Consider the following 18,225-nt stretch of genomic DNA (forward strand, 5'->3'; position numbering starts at 1 on the left):
TCGAATTCGGCTTTGCCCAAAGTTAGCTTTCCTTTCTTGTTTTTTTTTTTTTGATTTGTTTTTCTTCAGTTAGATCGGAGCGAACATGGCGGAATTTCTTCCACCCATACACACTTGCAGCTATCTGCACACACATAGATACACACATATGTGCGGGAGATTTGCATATGTATGGCTGATAAGGCGACTAGATAACTGTTCGCCGCAACACCACTGTGTGTGTGTGTGTGTGTGTGTGTGGGATAAAGGGAGCGACAGAGAGAGGGGAGAGGGACTCCGTCACCGATGGGACGACAGTATCTATAAATTTGCATAGCGTATCTAATTGGGCGGCCACTGTCCAAAGATACTCTCCGCAGCAGGGGGTTTTTGGAGACTAAAATGGAGTATGCGCTTCAATGATTCTGATGATCTTGATCCCAGAACTCGGAACTAGATGAACTGGAAAATGATCCATATTTAGCTTATAATTTCATATTTTTAAAAAATATATTCTAGTAGCTCATGATTCCTACTGATTCATCGCCAAATGGCTTTATCACTCCGGAGCTCATATAATGGGGATATAATATTTAATGCGTAATTTCAGGGTTTTATCTGAAAACCGTGTTATTTATAGTGGCGAAGAAGACTGGCTGGCTGGCTACTGGCTGGCCGTTTGAGAAAAGCCCTCATGGGGTTTCTTCTCGTCCGTCTTCTCCGAAGCTTATCTTGGCCACTTCCGTTGATAAACAGGCCTAAGAACTTGTTATTGTTCCGAATTCAGAGCTCTGAATTTATAATTTGATTTTATTTTGTTGGCATAATATAAAAGTCGAGGGGGGGCCTGTGATGATAACGAGTGCATGGGTACTTCCCCAACTGCCGAAATAATTGGGTAATATTTGAAGAACTGAGCCTCAGAGAAGAATCTGTGTGATCTTCATGTCCGACCGCCTTGTGGCGACACTTCAAAGTATCTTTTCGTGTTTCTTTCCCTGAAACTTGGCCAGGGCAAATATTTGAGAGTCGGAGAACGTTGAGACCCATTAGAAATATATTTAGAAAATTGAAACCCTTTGGCCTGGGTCGTCATCGTCGTCGTCGTCGTCTTCATCCTCCGATCGCTGGATGTATTATGGATGGATGCTGTGTAAACAAATTAAAAAGTGTGCTCATATGCAAACCGCTGGGGCGGCTCGTTTGTTGTGGCTGCCTTTTAAGGTGGCGGGACACTTTTGATCTCTGCCGGAGTCGGGCGAGTATGGAGGAAAAGTGTCATAATTCCTTGAGTCAACAGAGCCGGATTGAGCCGCGAAAGAGGTGCGAACTCCGGAGTCCGGAGTCGGGGCGTGAAGGTGCCAATGGTGTCCAATAAAGCGATATGAGGCGGGAAAATAAGCCAATAATTGAGCGATAATTAAGACACCTCACACACACACGCCACCCGCCGTAATAATTGCATTGATTTGTTTATTGAGCAGCCCGCTAATTGTTTGTTTTATCGCCCCTCCCCCCCCCATCTAGATGCCTGCGCAATATGGAATTGGCGATTTGTAAAACAGATCTGTCTGCCACGAAATTTATGCTGCCCCCAGCTCTGCCCGCCTCCGCGGCCATTGGAACAACATCAGCGGCCGCTGCAACAGTATCTTCGCACTCGCACTCCCATTCTACAGCCGCCGCCGCCCAATTGGCATTCCTCGATAAGGCAGCCCACGAGCTCTTCAACCTGAACGCCATCAACGGACATCTGTTCAAGCCGCCGCCCAGCCATCACACTAATAGCAGTAATAGCGCCGCCAACAGCTCCAGCCAGGCCAGCACCATGAGGCTCAAAAAGAACCGCAAAGTCACATTTCTATCCAGCATAGTTGAGGTGAGTAGAGCGCCATTCTAATGGTGATCGGTAATTGAAGTGCTTCTGAACAGGTCACTGGATATAATTGGAGGCTCTGATCTTGATGGGATTTATTTTAGGAGACCAGTTAGGGCCTAGGGCCTAGCCGAGACCCGAATAGGACTCCCGGCTTATGCAAAACTGGGTAGCACGCCTATAAGTTCTATATATAACTATAAGCGAATGGCTGATCGAGTGATCGATAGCCTGCCCATCGGTTTCTGTGCCAATCTGACAGTCCCCTGCAATGGACAGTGGACAGTGGCATCCCCTTGCAAATGCCGATCACGTTGGCTGAATTCCTAATTTGGTTTATGGATTATGCTTTGTTGGTCCTCTGGACTATGGAGTCGGGCTGGCTTGTGAGATAGGGTGTTGCCAATTCGTTCGCATTCCTTGGAACGCCTTTTGTGTTTACAATCTTTTGTTTGTTTGCTATAAGAGCCATAAGCGTGCCACTTGGCTCATGACGCACTCGGATAGACAAAAGGTCTCCTCAAACTTGGGAATACGTAGTGTGACAAATTCCAGAGACTATAAGGCTTCTCCCTGGCGGGTTATCCTTCCTTAAGTTCCGAATTATTTAAATCTACAAAAAAAATGCATGAAAAACCTTTGGAATGCACTTGTTAGTCCAGGGTATTGAGTTCTTCGGCTGCCAACTGGTAGCCCTTCCTTTCTTTTTTCCACACACTCCTTCCCAACCTGGACGATCGGCTGTCGGGGCAGGTCCCAAGTGAAGGCATTTGACACATCGCCTGCGGTAAGCATATCCGTTGCTCCGTCGAGCCGTTGACCACTTTCATCCGGTCTTATGGGGCCAACAGCCTGACCCCCAGCCTGACCGATCCTTTCCCCACACACCACACACCGTACACCGCACAAAGACCCGAAAAAGGACATGCGCATGCCCAGTCGGTCGGAAAATGTAGCCGCCAATCGGTAATCCGATCCGGCTTGTCTGGCCAGGTCGGTCAGGTCAGAGGCTCCGAGTTTTGGGTTTCTCCCAACACGTAACTGAGACGAGAGACTTGTGGATCCGATCCACCGATGGTGTCTCAAAAATTAGGTTCCAATTCTGTGAGAATTGGGAACTGTGTTTGATTGTGACTTGATTAACTCAAAAATTGATTACGATATTTATGGAGCGTTCCATTTGACTATTCTGACCTCCATTATCATTAAGCGACAGCCGCAGAGCTGTGGGCACAGTGCTCTGCGAGTCAAATGTACAATTCAATTTATTAGATCGCGTTCAACATGATCAGACCCATCGGAGCGGCCCATGGGGCTCTGTCGCCGTAGCCGTACATTGGGGCAGGCACCCGTCCATAGTTGGCCGTCCACTGCCGTCCCCCCAGACTGGCAATTGCCGGCAATCTATGCCACGACAGTTGTCGGGGGACTCTCTTGACCGAGTCTTGAATATTTTGTAATTGGGTGAAAGTGGCTTGTTTATAAATATGGGGGGATTGTTATACAATAATAATAATAAATCCCAGTTCTCCCATTTGTAGATGAAACTGTGGGGGTTCTTAGCTTTAAATTTATTAATTATTAAATCTAAATTAATAATTTTCTCTACTTTGCAGTCGAAAACCATCTTCATCAAGGAGGAGCCCATCCATGGCTGCAAGGACTTGCCGCCTCCGATCTGCAGTCTCTCGGATATTTCAGATCATGAGGCCTCATTGGGTGAGTACCTAGAACTGGACAAGTGCCTTAACCCACATTGGAATCATACTCTTTGCTCAGAAATATACTTTATTTCGTATTTGGTTTGCTGAATGGCACTCTGAGGTCTGCTGGCTTGATAACAGAACAGAATTCCAAGAAATGCGAATAATTGAAGAGCAAAATGCTGTTGAGGAGCGAGTGTTCTACAATTGTATAGTTGCGGGGTGGTATGGCCCTATCTTGACTCATTTCTAGACACACACAATGATGGATCATAATTAGAGATTACTTTTGTTTTCAGATTAAATAAAACAAAAGGGGATATAACTTATTCTCTGACAGGGTATAGTGATACTTTTCTGAAGTTACTAATACTGTAACTATATTCCGAAGGATATCCTAGGGTCGTCACAGCTGAACACGATTCGGTTAGTGGCTTTTGCGACTTTATTATTACTATTTTGCCTTTTGTATTTTTGTACTGGGCGATAAAAAGCGAACAGCAGACGCCGAGGGACTGAGCGAGCCAAAATATTCCCCGATAAGATAAAGCCAACAAAGCATTTCGCTAAAAAAAAAAACGGGAAAAACAATGCAGGAGGAGATATTTTGTGGGGCCAGGCCCCAGAAAAAATAATGTGTGTGGGATCGCTGGTTATAGCATATCGGGTGTATTTATTATAATGTAGCCAGGGGCATATACATAATTGTCGGCGGCGCATAGTTGGGTTCATAATTCAGTGAAAAGTCACGTCGATAGCTTCCGGTGCGCCTGCCACGCACCCTTTTTCCCCCAGAGCCGGCAAAGTGCCAAGCAGATTCATTCACTCACTCACTCATCCATTCATTCATTCATTCAAATGCTCCTGCAACCGTGCAGCTCAGCTCCCCTTTGCGATGCCTCTCGAAAGTAAAGAAGATCCCACAGCCGAATACATTTGCATCCGAAATGCACGAAATAAATATCTTAAATGTGCAGCACCACCTCGCCAACACCCCTCGCCACTCGCCACCCCTGCCACCGCCGCTGTCAATCAGGCAATATGTCAGTCACTCACTCCGTCAACTGCTCGTATACGTAATGTGACAAAACATCGCTGGCATCGCAGTTGTTGTTTCTGTTCCTTTTCTTCTGCCCCGCTTGCCCCGGCATGTGTCTAGTATATTTTATCTATTATTGCACAAATACATACACACTGGCATAAGTATCTGTGTGTGAATCGGACAATGTTTTATGGTCATTTGTTATGCATCTTTTTGTCGCTTGTTCGCCGAGTGAGAACAATGTGTGTACAACACTTTTTAATAATGGGATATTCCCATTTTTTCGGTTGTACTTAACTGGAATTATGTATTTAAGTGACGAAACGATGACTAGTACTTGATATGGCTTTCAAAAATATTCCAAATTTGATAGGAGAGTATTTGATAGGCTGAACGTTAAAATATTCGAATGAAGATTTCTGTTTTTATACCATAAGAAATACTATCCTATCTCATAGCATACTAAAATCCTTCTTCCCAGCTGCCCCAGTGGCTGGGCTAAAATGTTTATAAAAACAAATAATAAAAATCGTTTTTTCAGCGGGTCCCCAAGACAGTCCCCGAAAGCAAAAGAACCCGAAAACGTAAAAAGTATTTATGTATTTATGTCTTATCGCTGCGTAGAGATCAACAAAGCGCAAACAATTTCAATGTCAACGCAACCCAAGACTAAAGTCAGTACCCAACTAAATATACGAATATGTGTAGTTAGGGTGGACTTTCGGACTTTAGGATTTAGCGAATAATGTGAAAAAATAACTAATTTAGAAAAAATATTACGCATACGTAGGGGGTTGGGTAAAAATATTACTCATACGTAGTGTTGTCAGGTGAAATATATTTGTGGATTTTGAAATCTCTTAAATCAAGGTTAATTATAGGTTTCTTCAACTTCTGAAACATTGATTGCAATAAAGAGTTCCAATGGAAAACCCAAAACCATGATCTTATTACTCATACGCACTGTGGACATTTTTTACTTTCTGTGTAGAAAGTAAAATTTCTATGTCAGAGTAGAAAATAGGTAAAGAAAAGACTGTCTTTAATTAATTACAATCTATAATACTCTACTCCTTAACAGAAAATAAGACATTTTTAATAGAAACTACCTAAATGTTTGGTCCACCCCTTTGCCACTATATTATATGGTATGTACCACAGTCCGTACAAGTATGTATGTATGTTTCACACATGTACATATGTAGAGAGCAGAGCAGCAGAGTCCCTTTTCTGAAAACGGCTGCCAGCATGAACTTTTCGCTCGTTGCTAGAAGATCGCGGCCGTAAAATGGCAACAAAAACAGAAAGAAAAAAAAAAATAAAAAAATTAAATCACAAAAAACATGCAAAACGGCGACAACTGCGCAGATGCTGAATGGAAAACGGGCATTGGGGATGGGGGATGGCATAAAAAATAAAGGGGGACCAGCTCGGAAAGAGCAAGATCGCAGCAGCCGAGCCACGTAAATTTAGTTTACATTATGTGGACGAAGATACGCGCAGGCTGCCCTTATTTTAATTATATGCCCACACAGATACAAATGTATCTGGACGCGCGCACCAACACTGACGCACCACCGCCTGCCTTTAATCATCTCTCATTAATCATAAACTTTGGAAACAACAAGCGCACAGGGGCGAGCGCACAGAAACAAAACGAAACGAGCGAAGCGAAATAATAAATAAAGCAAATTAAATTTCGTTTTTAATATGTGCTATGATTTGTTTTTTTTTTTTTGCAAAAAATAAGGTAAAAATTGTATAAAAATGCTCCCCGGCGAGCTGGAGAGCGAGAGAGCGCGCTCTGTGCTCCACCTTGGGAGAGCGATAGAACAGAGAGGCCCACTACTTTCATTCATTTTGGCGCTCATTTCATTCATCCATTCATGTATGTAGTGGCTCTCTCGTGTGGGGCTCTCCACGAAGAAACACGTTCGTTTTCATTCATACTCAAGAGGCCCCAACAACAACAACTAAAAATACAACAAAAAAAGAAAAATAGCTGGTTCTGAAAAAGCAACGAACATACAACAAAAAAGAAAAAAAAAAATTGAAATAAAAACTGTGGCGGCTTTGAAATGCAGTTGATGAATGGGGGGAATATAAGGCAACGACGAGTGGATCTTGTTTGTTGGCTTCGTTTTGTTTTTGCTTTTGTTTTTGTTGTTATTCCGATAGCAGCGATTCTCTCTATATCTGTGCGATGGGGCTCTCTTCTGGTGATGGTGATGGGGCTTGATGTTTGTTTCCTTCCTTTTTTTGTTTTTTTTTTTTTTGCGTGAGCTGACGCCCTCTCTTTCTCCCCAAGCCATTCCTAGGCTGGTTCCTGCAAACCGGCTTCCAGTTCTTCCTCATCCTCTTGCTTCCTCTTTATCTTCTTGGGCTTTGTCTTTGGAGCCGTGTCTTTTTATTGGGGCGCAGTCTCCTGCTTGTTTCTCTTCTTGCAGCCGAGTCTCTGCCCGTGGGCAGCTTGAAATCCAAATGCAGTCGTTGTTTTTGCTTTGTTTTGTTAGTTTTGTGTATTTATTTTGATTTTTAGCCGCCTGCTCTCGCTCTCGCTATCGCTATCGCTCTTGCTCCAACTTCTTATTTATTCATAATTTGAACTCCCCCGCCCCCCTTGGGCAGCCACGCACAGTTTGTGGGCAGCTGTTGCACCGAAAAAAAAACAAGATTACTCTTCTATCTATCAGTTATTTTTGTATTTTTTTTTAAATTAATATTCTAATTAATTTTTAACCTTTTAGATAAGTTATCTGCAGGATACTTGGAAATTCTATCTTAATATTTCTCTCTCTGCTCGGCTGCTGGAAATGGAAATGAAAATTTAAAACGAGTTGCCAACACACACTTGCTCGTGTTTTTTGAGATTTAGGTTTTTGTTTTTAATTTCAGTTTTTTGTTACCTTTCAAATTTCTTGTTCACAGATCTTTTTCCCTGTCTTGTCGCTGATTTTTTCTTTGGTTAATTTTGTTTTTTATTTATTTTTTTTTGGTTCGTGGAACTGCTGCGTTAACAACTTTTTGTTGCTGTTGTTGTTCTGCTGCTTCTACAATTTTTCATTCATTCATCCACACACACACACACATAACACATATCACACACACTCTACACACACACACTCATGTCCATGTAAATATGTGCGTTTGTAGTCAGATCTTGCCTGTTTTATATTTCATATGCAAGCCACTTTGTACTCACTTACTATTTGTGATTTTCGTCTTGTTTGCTTTTTATTATTACTTTTTTTTTTTCGCCCCAACTTGGCTCGCCTTTTTGGGGCTTCGAGTGTGCATGAGTGTGTGTGTGATATTCGCCTGATTCTGCTTTATTCATTCATAAATTTTTACAGCCTGACGTTGATTTTTGTGGCCGTTTCGCTGGGAAATTAATTGCTCGGAGAGGAGAGGTTTTTGATTTCATATGCATTGCGGCGTTTACGGGGTATAGCTTGGTGTATCAGTTCGTTAAATTTAACTCCAAGAATTTGTTAATTCTATAGATCTTATTAGAGCCAATTAAAATAGCACAAAATCTTTCTCTCTGTAGCTCTCTATTCAAATGGGGATAACGCTTACAAAAGACCAACAAACTTATCTAATTTTCATTCATCCAGTGTTATCAAAAAAGACGGATGTATCTAAATTGAATGCATCCCATGGATGCCCCCCAATTAGTAGCTTACGAGTTTGTGAAAAGCCGAGCACATGGCTAATCAGCACGCACCGAGCGCTGTAATAAAAGGGCGAAAATGCATAAAAAAAACACAAAAGGCCATAAACAACTGACCAAGCACAATAATCGGGCCAAAGCGCTTACAACAAGATCGCCAACAGACTTATCAGACAGCCTTCTTGCGCGTGCGACCTTCACCAGCTTGAACTCTTCCAAACTAAACTCACTTTTCTCGCTCTTCCCCTACGAAACACTACGAAGAAACCGAAAAGAGTACAAATATTTGTGACTGGCCCGACCTGGCCGATAAGGTCCCTTATCGGGAGGTGAGAGTGGGGGCTGTGAGGCAACCACTTTAATATTATAATGCACTTAGCCTACACCTTGAAATATCGCAGAGGAGCTCTTCAAGTGTTACCAAGGCGGGGGGTGGTTCTTTGTGAATATTTCTCAACTATTTCATTTTCTGAGAAATTATCTGATAATTTTGTCTATCATTTTGATTGGTTTTCTATTATAGAAGTGTTATTGAAAATAGATTGTTTGATATCAAAATGATCAGATTTTTTCATATTTAATTAGCAAATAGTTAGTTTTTAGTTAAAATTAACAACCATTCTATAAAAATAATATTTTTCCAAGTGCTTACTTTTTTACATGTCCATGTAAAATAAACACGCCATCTAGCGATCGGTAGACTGGTGAGAAATATAGTTGCCTACCTTTGAGGGCCCTAGCTAAAAAACTATAGCATACTTATTGTAGCCCACGATCGTAGTTCGAGTTTAACGAGAAATTTTAAAATGTTTTGAGGAAAACAAGTCCCCAAGGCTAATATATGTATAATTAATGAATAAAATCTCATTAATTTATAAAATACGCATTAAGATACATCGACTGCGTAGTATTTTTTGCAACTCCTTAAAAGGGGTTGCTTATTAAAAAGAAATCTTGGCGAGCTAATTATTAGCTAATTATTTGATCGGCGATTAGCTAATTATTTGATAATTTGGCCAGACGAATAAAAAATACATTTCTGCGAGCCACTTTTGGCCATTTCGAGGCAAATTCGATTAATCATAAATGCCGAATATGGATCGAAAAAAAGGATCGTAAAAAAGCTGCAAGACAAGACGAACAAATATGAATCAATTAATGCAACAAAAGGCAACCTGTCCCACAAACACAAACAGAAACTCACATCCAGATTAGATGCAACAAATTGCGGCAGCGGCAATGGAAACCCGTTCTTGGGACAGCTTCAATTGCACTTTATGATTTACCAACCGAGCCAGCAGCAGTCGAGCAATTGATAATGCAATCGATGAAAAATTGAATCATACAGGATCTCGATCCATATAAATATGTTTTGGCCAAACTCTGTCAGGGGGGAGGGGCGCAAATGGCAACTGGCAACTTGCAACTAGCAACTTGCAACTAGCAACTGGGATCTGGCAACTGGCAGCGGAATATGAGAACACCTGCCTTGTCATAATGATTGTGTCGGCACAATTTTCCAGTTGCCTGCCCCCGGCTCGAGCTGAGAAGACTCGAAAAGTTTTCCAGGAGTCGCCGTCGTCGATCGCCGGCCGATGATCATCAATTGAAGCGTGTCCGCCCGGACTCTCTTCTAGCCATCGTATTCTAGCCATCTCTGCTCAGTTGGCTGGCCAATTGAACCCCTTTGGCCAATTGATAATTTAACGCTTCAATTGGCCCAAAAATGAGCGAGACTCGCAAGCTGGCCTAAAACAAAGGGCGATATGTGAAATATGTCTGTTTGGGCCCGGCTATTTCTGCCATGTCATAATTTGTTCAGCATTTTAAATTAAACTCTTTCCGTCTTCGCTTCGGGTAATGCCTAATGGGTTTTTGTGACTTAATGCCCTTTCTGCAATTGTCATTTGAGTTAAGAGTTAAGAGCCATTTCGTTGCGCTACTCTTGGCCCGAAAAGCGGGCCAGATCGGATCTCAATTTATGGGGCGTAGTAGGTGTTGGAGTGAAGTTTCCATTAGAAAATGGAATTTATTCAAGCCGTTTAGTCATAACACTTAATTAGAGCCCGAAGCTTGTAATTTAATTAAATTAATGATCCTGATACTCGAGTGGCCATCGTAAAAATCGCCCAAATATGCCAAGTTGATTCAAGTTGATTTAAAAGAGTAGCAGATTTATTTAAGCATTCGATTGCCAACATCTTTATATCTGAGGCCGTGCCATAACTTTTCAGAAAGGAGATATTCTGATTTGTGAATAGCTACTCGGTCCAATCAAAGTCCGATCAGATGGAAGGCCCATAAGAAACAGCTTATGGAGGAGATACGAGATCGGAGATCCATACTCCCATGTCGGCACTGGCGCTTTTGTGTCTATTCGAACCGAAAAATTCTCTAAACAAAAACAATCGATAAATTTCCATAGAAGATTGCTGCAAGTGGCCTGGGGCAAGGGAGTAGCGCCATTCGCACAGTGGGCTACCTTTGATGCCGATCGCAATTTATCAACGAATTTTATTGAGTGTTTTCGTAGCTCGCCTGCATTTGAAATCCCCGCCGCCTGACGATGACCATACCACCCGATTCCCGAGTCGGTGGAATCTTGGCGAGGCTCTATGACTCAGGAGATTCGATTTGTGTACACAAGAAGGAGCATATATGTAGCTACTATATTTATATAAGTACAGTACAGTGCGGGAGGAGTGTATAAGAATGGAGGAGTAGGCACTCCCCCGGCACTACCTTAATTAGATTTTAGATTTCATCCATTTCCCGCACTGTACTCGAGTTCGAATACCCGAAGATCGGAAGTTAATTTATTCTAGGGTCTGGGCATTTAGTTTTGTTTATTTGAAACCGGCAAGATTTGTGGCTCTCCACATAAATTTGTTTGTCAATGGACCTTTCTTCTGGGCCACTCTCCGGCTCTTCTCCTTGGCTCTCCTTGGCCGTTTCTTCCGCCGCCTGTTGAAATCCATTTAGTTTTATATTTTAATTGCGTTCGTTCCATTTGTTTAGGTAGCAGCATCGCTAGTGTGAAAATTTTATGCTTGCAACTCTCCGGTGCAACATGGCATCCAGGGTGGGGGGGCGGTGGATGTCTCTAGCTCTCTAGTCGCCTCCTGCCTGTACTGGGTCCGCTTTTCTTAGCCATGGCTAATGCCAACAAACACTCGACTGGATCGCACGCAAGCTGCATCTGCGAGCAGGTGAAACTTTTGTCCATCTCTGTCCGGAGGGGGGCAGGGGGGTGGCTGGGCGGTGGGGTGGCAGCTTGGGGGAGTGGGCTGGCTTGGTTCAGTCGGTTGGTAGCAGTTTGAACAGCTGACCAAACCACTTTTGTGGCGGCATTAAAGCATAAAAACTGGTTGACTCTCCACGGGTCCTGGAGTCAACGGGCTTGCCTGGGCCCCTTGGATCTCCAAGCGATTCTCCCCCTTTTTAGTTTCTGGTATCTCTCTATTAAAAATAGTCTAATGATCAATGCCACAGACCTTTGGGCTGCACTTGGCGAACATAGTTGGATTTCTCTGAGAACTCTGTCCTGGAAGGCCTGCCATTTCTCGCAGTGCACTTATGCAAATGCTGGCGAGCAGGTCCAGTTTGAGCATCCTCATGATGGGGATCCTAGGGCTCCAGAGGCCAGGTGCTAAGTCGAACCATGGAGCAGGGAGAGGCTGCCGGGCGGGAAGTCCAGTTTCAGTTGTTTTACTTTGGCGTGGGCTTATTACCCAGCAACAAATTGCATCTCCCAGCATCTTTATGGAGAGCTCCGACTCCCCTATCAGCGGTGACCCCATCCGAGATCTGGATGGTGGACTTCCCATACCCACACCCCATAGCCCACAATTAACTAGCAGCCGATTAAGTTAATGCCGTGTGGGCTTTGTCGTGGCGCCAATCCAGTCTTTGGAGTATCTTATTTAAGAAACAATTAATATTTTGCCCCATTTGGTAGCAGTTCAGCTTTTATCATCTGGCACTCAGCGGGATGGCCAAAAGTGCCTTCCGTCACACGTTTCGGGGCCATTGTCGGAATTCGGTTATCAATTAATGGCCAAAATAAATTTGTCCAAAAACGTCCCAGCCATAAAGCAAGACAAAATGTTTTTACAGCTTCAGATACATATTTAATTTCGGTTCAATTCGATGCGATGTCTTAATTTATTCAAAGCCGCTACCAAATGGATACTTTGGGCCACCACACGATGGAGATAATAACGACTTTTGGGGGTTCTATTTTGGGGTTTTTGATCTTTGCCCCTGGAGTGTGTGAAAGCTATTACGAGCGGAGCTGGAAGTTGGAGAACATTATTGGTAGTTGATTGGGGAATAGAGTATCAAATATTTTACAGCCAAGAAATGTGATATTTGCTTGCATTCCCACTAATAATAATTTATTCTAATTGATGTTGAGGATCATGGGTTTGCTGCGGTCACTCATCTATCAATTAAATGTTTGGGGAATAATTCTGGATAGAGACAGAAATTCCACTGGCATGTGCCGTTGCCAAGAGTCCAGAACTGCCCGGGGTTATCTACTAAAAAGAAACACAAGCAACCCTAGTTATAATATACGATATTTGTGTACAGAGATGCGTCAGAGAACTGCCTGACTGGCAGTCTGATAAAAAAAAAAAGCTCGCAATGGCAAAAACAAATTTCATTCATGATTCAAGATAGTCCGGCGAAGGCTTCTGGCTTTTGCGAGTGTGAGTGGACTGTGACTGTGACTGTGACTGGTATCTGTATCGGTACTGGTCTGCATAAACTATAATCTATCTGCATGGCAGCCACACAAACAAAAGGCACAGGCACTCGCACTCGCACACACCAAGCATATTTAATTTGAGGCAAACTAGCAATGATTAGGAACATCCGGTTTACTAACCGAAAAACCAACCGAACAACCGAGCAAACGAATCAGCGGAGCCACCGTATCCAAGCCCGGGCCCGGGCCAGTCCGGGCATCCATCCCATTCCCATTGAACAGTAGCCAGACTTACACTGCCAGAAAACTATCCACTGGGGAGCATATAAGCCAGAAGACTTGGAAACAATTTATTAAAGATGTTTCTTGAAGTAAGAACAGGTTCGGAGGATCTTGAAATCATAATGGATCCTATAGCATAGTCCTAACCTAGTTCTTAGAATCTTAATATTCTAGTAGATGCTATTTCATAGTTTAGCTCCCGTTTCTCTCAGTGCTCAGCGACAATCGAGCAACGACACTCGTCCGTCCCATTCAAGTTGATTCGTTCTTATATGTCTACAACGTCGTCATGATCATCAGCCCCAGCTTCAGCTCCACCATCAGCATCAGCATCAGCAACATCATCATCATGGCTGTTACACCAGAAGAAGCAACATCATTAAAGTAGAAGCGGTAGCAGCATCTTCATCATCGTGGTGAGATGTTCAAGCCGAACTCTGGACGTTGAATGCTGAAGATGTTCAAAATGGTGAGCGTGGGGTGCTACTGCCACTGCCACTGCGCTGGAAGCGCCACCAGGCCGAGCCAAGCCTCTTCAGATCCAACTCCATCTCCGACCAGCCTCGGTTCTGGACATAAAGCAGATAATAATGTTGTTCTGCCGTGGCGGCTGTGAAATCTTCTGTTTGGAGTTTGAATTGTGTGTAATTTGTTTGCTGGCTACTGCTCGGCTACTGTATTTTTCTGTTGGACGCTCTTGGACGCTCCAACTGCCTGAACATCTCCACACGATCGTTGCTGGAGATGGAGCTGGAGCTGGGGGCATGCGGCATGCGGCATGGGGCATGAGGCTTTTGTTTGTTGTAAGCCGCGACAATCGACGGCAACTCCAACTTCTTCGGATCTTCGGTGGTTCGGCTGTTCGGTCTTCTGGGCTCTGAGTTGGGGTCCCCCAACTTATCCGATCCGATCGGCATCCGATCGTTCGTGTTTATCTTGAGCTTTAAAATGTAAAGTCCCCCCCCATGCCACGCCCCCTTGCTGTCCACCGCCCCTGGACTCCATGCAGCTTCCTTTCGTTGCTTCATTAGAGCCGTGTAGGGGCATTCTGTGGCCAGCTCAATTATTGATATTCATATTGTTAAATTAAATTAAATGGAGATTGGAAGACTTGGGCGACTTGGACGACTTGGAAGAGGAGAAACTGGATTAAGAGGCGGGAGATCAGTGCTGTTGGGGTGCTTAAGTCGCCATTTATGAGCATAAATCCAAATTGGTGAGAAGAGATTGCTGTTTGGCCAATTCCAGCTTGATTGATCTGCACTGAGAAACAGGAAACTTTCTTTTCAAAAAGTCACAAAATCATGGAGAACTTCCTGTTGGCGGGAATCTTTATTGACAAATTCCCAAAGTTTATTTCATTTCTCCGCAATCTAATCGGCCTTCCTTCTTCCGATTCTCATTAAAATATAAATCGATAAAGGTTGTCCCGTTGAGGTCTGCTTTGTTTTTTGCCAAATCGCACTGAACTCTGCCGATTAGAAAGAGTCTCAGAGCCCAGATTCGATCTGTATTTCCGATTTTCTGGAACTTCTCTCTAATTAGCTGGGGAGGTGAGTGACCCCCTCGAATCTCCATACCTAATTTATGCACAAAAAGCTGATTTGATTAGAGGAGGAACTTGTGAAAATATTAAACCGAACTTCCCATAGCAATTAAAAGCCAATTAAGGCCCCGCCATCAGCGCCCCATCATAATCGAGTCAAAAACTGTTGCCAATACGGACTAGTTTCTGGCTTCTGGCTCTTCTGGCACTAGTTTTCTACACATTCATTGATTAAAACAAATTGATAATTAATAGCCTGGATGGGTGCAGACATCTAAAAAGAGAAGCAGAGACAAAAACCCACCGTAGAGACGCAGAAACTAGTTCGGCCCGGAAACATATCCTGTGTCCATTAACTGTTTTACGTGCTTGACAAACTTCCGCAGAAGGGGCGAAAAAAAAAAAGAGTTTGCTTTAGTTTTTCTTTCTCAGCCCACTCTGCTTCCTTTGCTGCTGCTGCTGCTGCCACTGCGGATGCTGCAAATAGGTTGGACCTGGGCCTGGTCTTGACCACTTGGAGCTGTGGAGCTGTGGAGCTGCAGTTTTCTAAGCTGATTTGAATGTCAGATAGATGTGTGCCGGGATGCCGGGGCAGCAACTTTCGCATTTCATTTGGCACGGTCCCGCGTAGCTCTCCTCAATATCTGGCCAGTTGATCAGTTACCCCAGCCCCTACAGCTCCAGCTACAACTACAACTGCAACTACAACTCCAATCTCCTCCAGCTTCAAACCCAGAGCTGTGCAACTCCAACTCCTGCAAGCCTGAAAAGAAAAAGTTGCATGCGATTCTTCTAAGAGAAGTACTATTACTATTACTATTAGATACACTTGTGACTTTAATTAACAAATATTTATTTAATAAATTAAGGATAGTAGCAGCCTATTATTTAAGAGGCAGGTTGAGAGCCATAACCCCCTTTTAATCCCTGATTTAAGGGCATCAACTATTCGTTAATTTCTCGTCCATTCCCAAGATTTGTTGCGTTTGTTTTTAGTTTTTTCTCACATTGACCGGATGAGCAGCTGCTGGGGATCAGGTGAGGATGAATATAATAACATAAACCCCAATATCAACAACGGCAGCGACGGCCGGGCCGGGCCGATCGATCGGCCGAACTGAGCGAACTGAAACTGACGAAACCAGTTCCCATTGAGAAAACTGTTGCAAAGGGGGCCGTGGCATGGCACAGGCTGTAGGATGAGGATGAGGATGAGGATGAGGAGGGGGACACCGCCACTGGCCACTAGCCACTACATGAATTAATCACTTCGTTTGTAGTGGACCGAGATGTGAGAGATCCGAGCGGGTGGACTGGCCAAACTGGCAAACTGGATGTGGCCCATGTGCGGATGTCGATGTGGATGTCGATGTGGATGTGGATGTGCGAGTTTTCCAGATCAACGGATCTCCCCCAGTGTGTGAATGGAACCGCTTTTGTAGCCCCCCTCTAGATGCCAGCGTGTGTTTGTGTATCTGTGAGCGTGGCAAGATTTTATGAATGAAATGAAATGATCGACAGCTGAATTGCAAAATCGTTAAACAGCGAACGAAAAATCTGCTGCTGAGTCCGTCCATTCATCCAACAGGTCGTCCATCTCATCGAATTGATGATCAAGATTCAATTTTCGATGATGATCATAATCATCTCAGTGGCACTGGCACTGGCACTGGCACTGGCACTAGTGGCAGTGGAAATCTAATTTCTCTTAATTATATTGCCGGCGATCTTGTAGACTTAATGAGTGTTGATTAAAATTTCGTTGTTGCCCAACTGGCTGTCGAGATTTATGGCCGTGCATATAAAGATTTATATATATTGGCAGCTTCCACAGACTCGGTTCCACTGACAGTATTTGTGATTTCCTTCGCCTTTGTTTAGTTTTTGGCAAAGACTTGATGGGACTTCGCTGCGGACAGACTCGATCCACTGGCCAGTCAATTAATCAATCAATCGCCTCCCTGTTACACCTGCTCGACAAGTGATTAGTTGGCTGGCTTATTGCCGGATTATTGATTAAGATGGGTGGACTAGGAAGCCTCCTAAACCATCCAAACTTATGGGCCCGATGATCCCCTCTGATCTGCAATCACTATCCCAAACATTTCCTTTCATAAACTACTCATAACGAAATCTTCTCGGAGAGATATGGCCTGGGGATAAATATAGAACTCTGATCGTACGCCGATTGCACTTCAAACAGTTGCCAATGAGTCTGTTTGATATCAGACATTGGGCTCTGCCTTCCGTTGCATGCGGCGTGTTGCACGATCCTCTTAATTTCACACCTTTTCGGGGGTGGGGGACTAGCCTCACTCCTCCACCACAACACCCAAGTGCAGTGGCAACAAACAGAAGAAGCCGAGTTCTTTGATCTACCCAGAGTACAACTCATAATTGCCGGAGAATACGAACAATCGGGGAATCATATAGATAACCCAGGCCGATCGTAAACACCGATTTTTGTGGGATATCTATTCAAAATTTCATTAGCTTTTCCTTTATTGTCGTTTGATGTTTTCCCCCAAAACGGAAAATAAACAATGTTTGCAACTCAAATTTATTGTGCCAAAAAAAAAGGTAAAAATTACATATAAATCGGGTTGGATCTGGGGGGGAATATAGGAATATATATCTATATGGGGGATGGTGTTTGTTTGTAAACATTGACAAGTTCCGCTGAAGTTGCGATTGCAGTTGGAAGGGAAAATTGAAAATGGAAAATTGAAAATGCCGCGCTGTCTGTTTTAGCTTTTCTTAGCTTTCGTATCTGTATCTGTAGCTACTAGCTAGACTATATCTGTATCTGTATCTGTTTGTGTTCTTTAATGCCGTGGCGTTGTTTTTCTTGTTGAAACAAAATACCCATAAAATTTTGAAAAACACCAACTTTTTTTTTGGGTTTTGGCGGCCGCCTTGAAATTCGTTTCCTTGGAGCATATTAAAAATGAATTTATTTGCTTTTGGCCAAAAACGAACAAAGCCAACTGGCCAGTGGTTATATCTGTATCTGTATCTGGGACACACAGTGGGACGATTGATCTCAGTTCCGTTTGGCAGCGACTTGCCGTCTCTCTCATCCGACCATCACCCTACTCTTTCGCACCATCCCATGTGAGAGTTTTCGTTTGATCATCAATTTTATGGCTCGCAATTGTTATTGGGGATTTCCACCGATTGACTTTGGCCTGTCCATATAAATTTCTGTTCTCCTGCTGATCGTTTGCTAAATAAACATTTTCGCGGGCCCCCTGTTTGTGTTTTTGTTTCCCGCTCGGCTTTTGTTGGGTTGTGTTGGGTGTCGATGGAAAAACAACTACATAACATAGTTGGAGCTTTCTCGCCATCGACTCGAATAATTTTCGAACGATAAAGTAATGTCGGAAATATATCTTTTAAGGTTTTGGGCCAAG

At 43.4% G+C, this 18,225-nt stretch overlaps 1 protein-coding gene across 2 annotated transcripts in view; it reads left to right on the top strand.

Moving 5' to 3' along the window:
- Positions 1 to 18,225, top strand: part of LOC6500791 (ETS-like protein pointed) — a 50,256-nt gene that overhangs the window by 4,055 nt on the left and 27,976 nt on the right. For both annotated transcript variants that reach the window (XM_014911240.2, XM_032449526.1), the window contains exons 2-3: positions 1,507 to 1,858; positions 3,472 to 3,574. In XM_014911240.2, coding sequence (XP_014766726.1) covers positions 1,520 to 1,858; positions 3,472 to 3,574 — 442 coding nt within the window. In that variant the 5' untranslated portion in view covers positions 1,507 to 1,519. The remainder of the gene's footprint in view (positions 1 to 1,506; positions 1,859 to 3,471; positions 3,575 to 18,225) is intronic.

Source organism: Drosophila ananassae, chromosome 2L (assembly GCF_017639315.1).
Source record: "Drosophila ananassae strain 14024-0371.13 chromosome 2L, ASM1763931v2, whole genome shotgun sequence".
Taxonomy (NCBI): domain Eukaryota; kingdom Metazoa; phylum Arthropoda; class Insecta; order Diptera; family Drosophilidae; genus Drosophila; species Drosophila ananassae.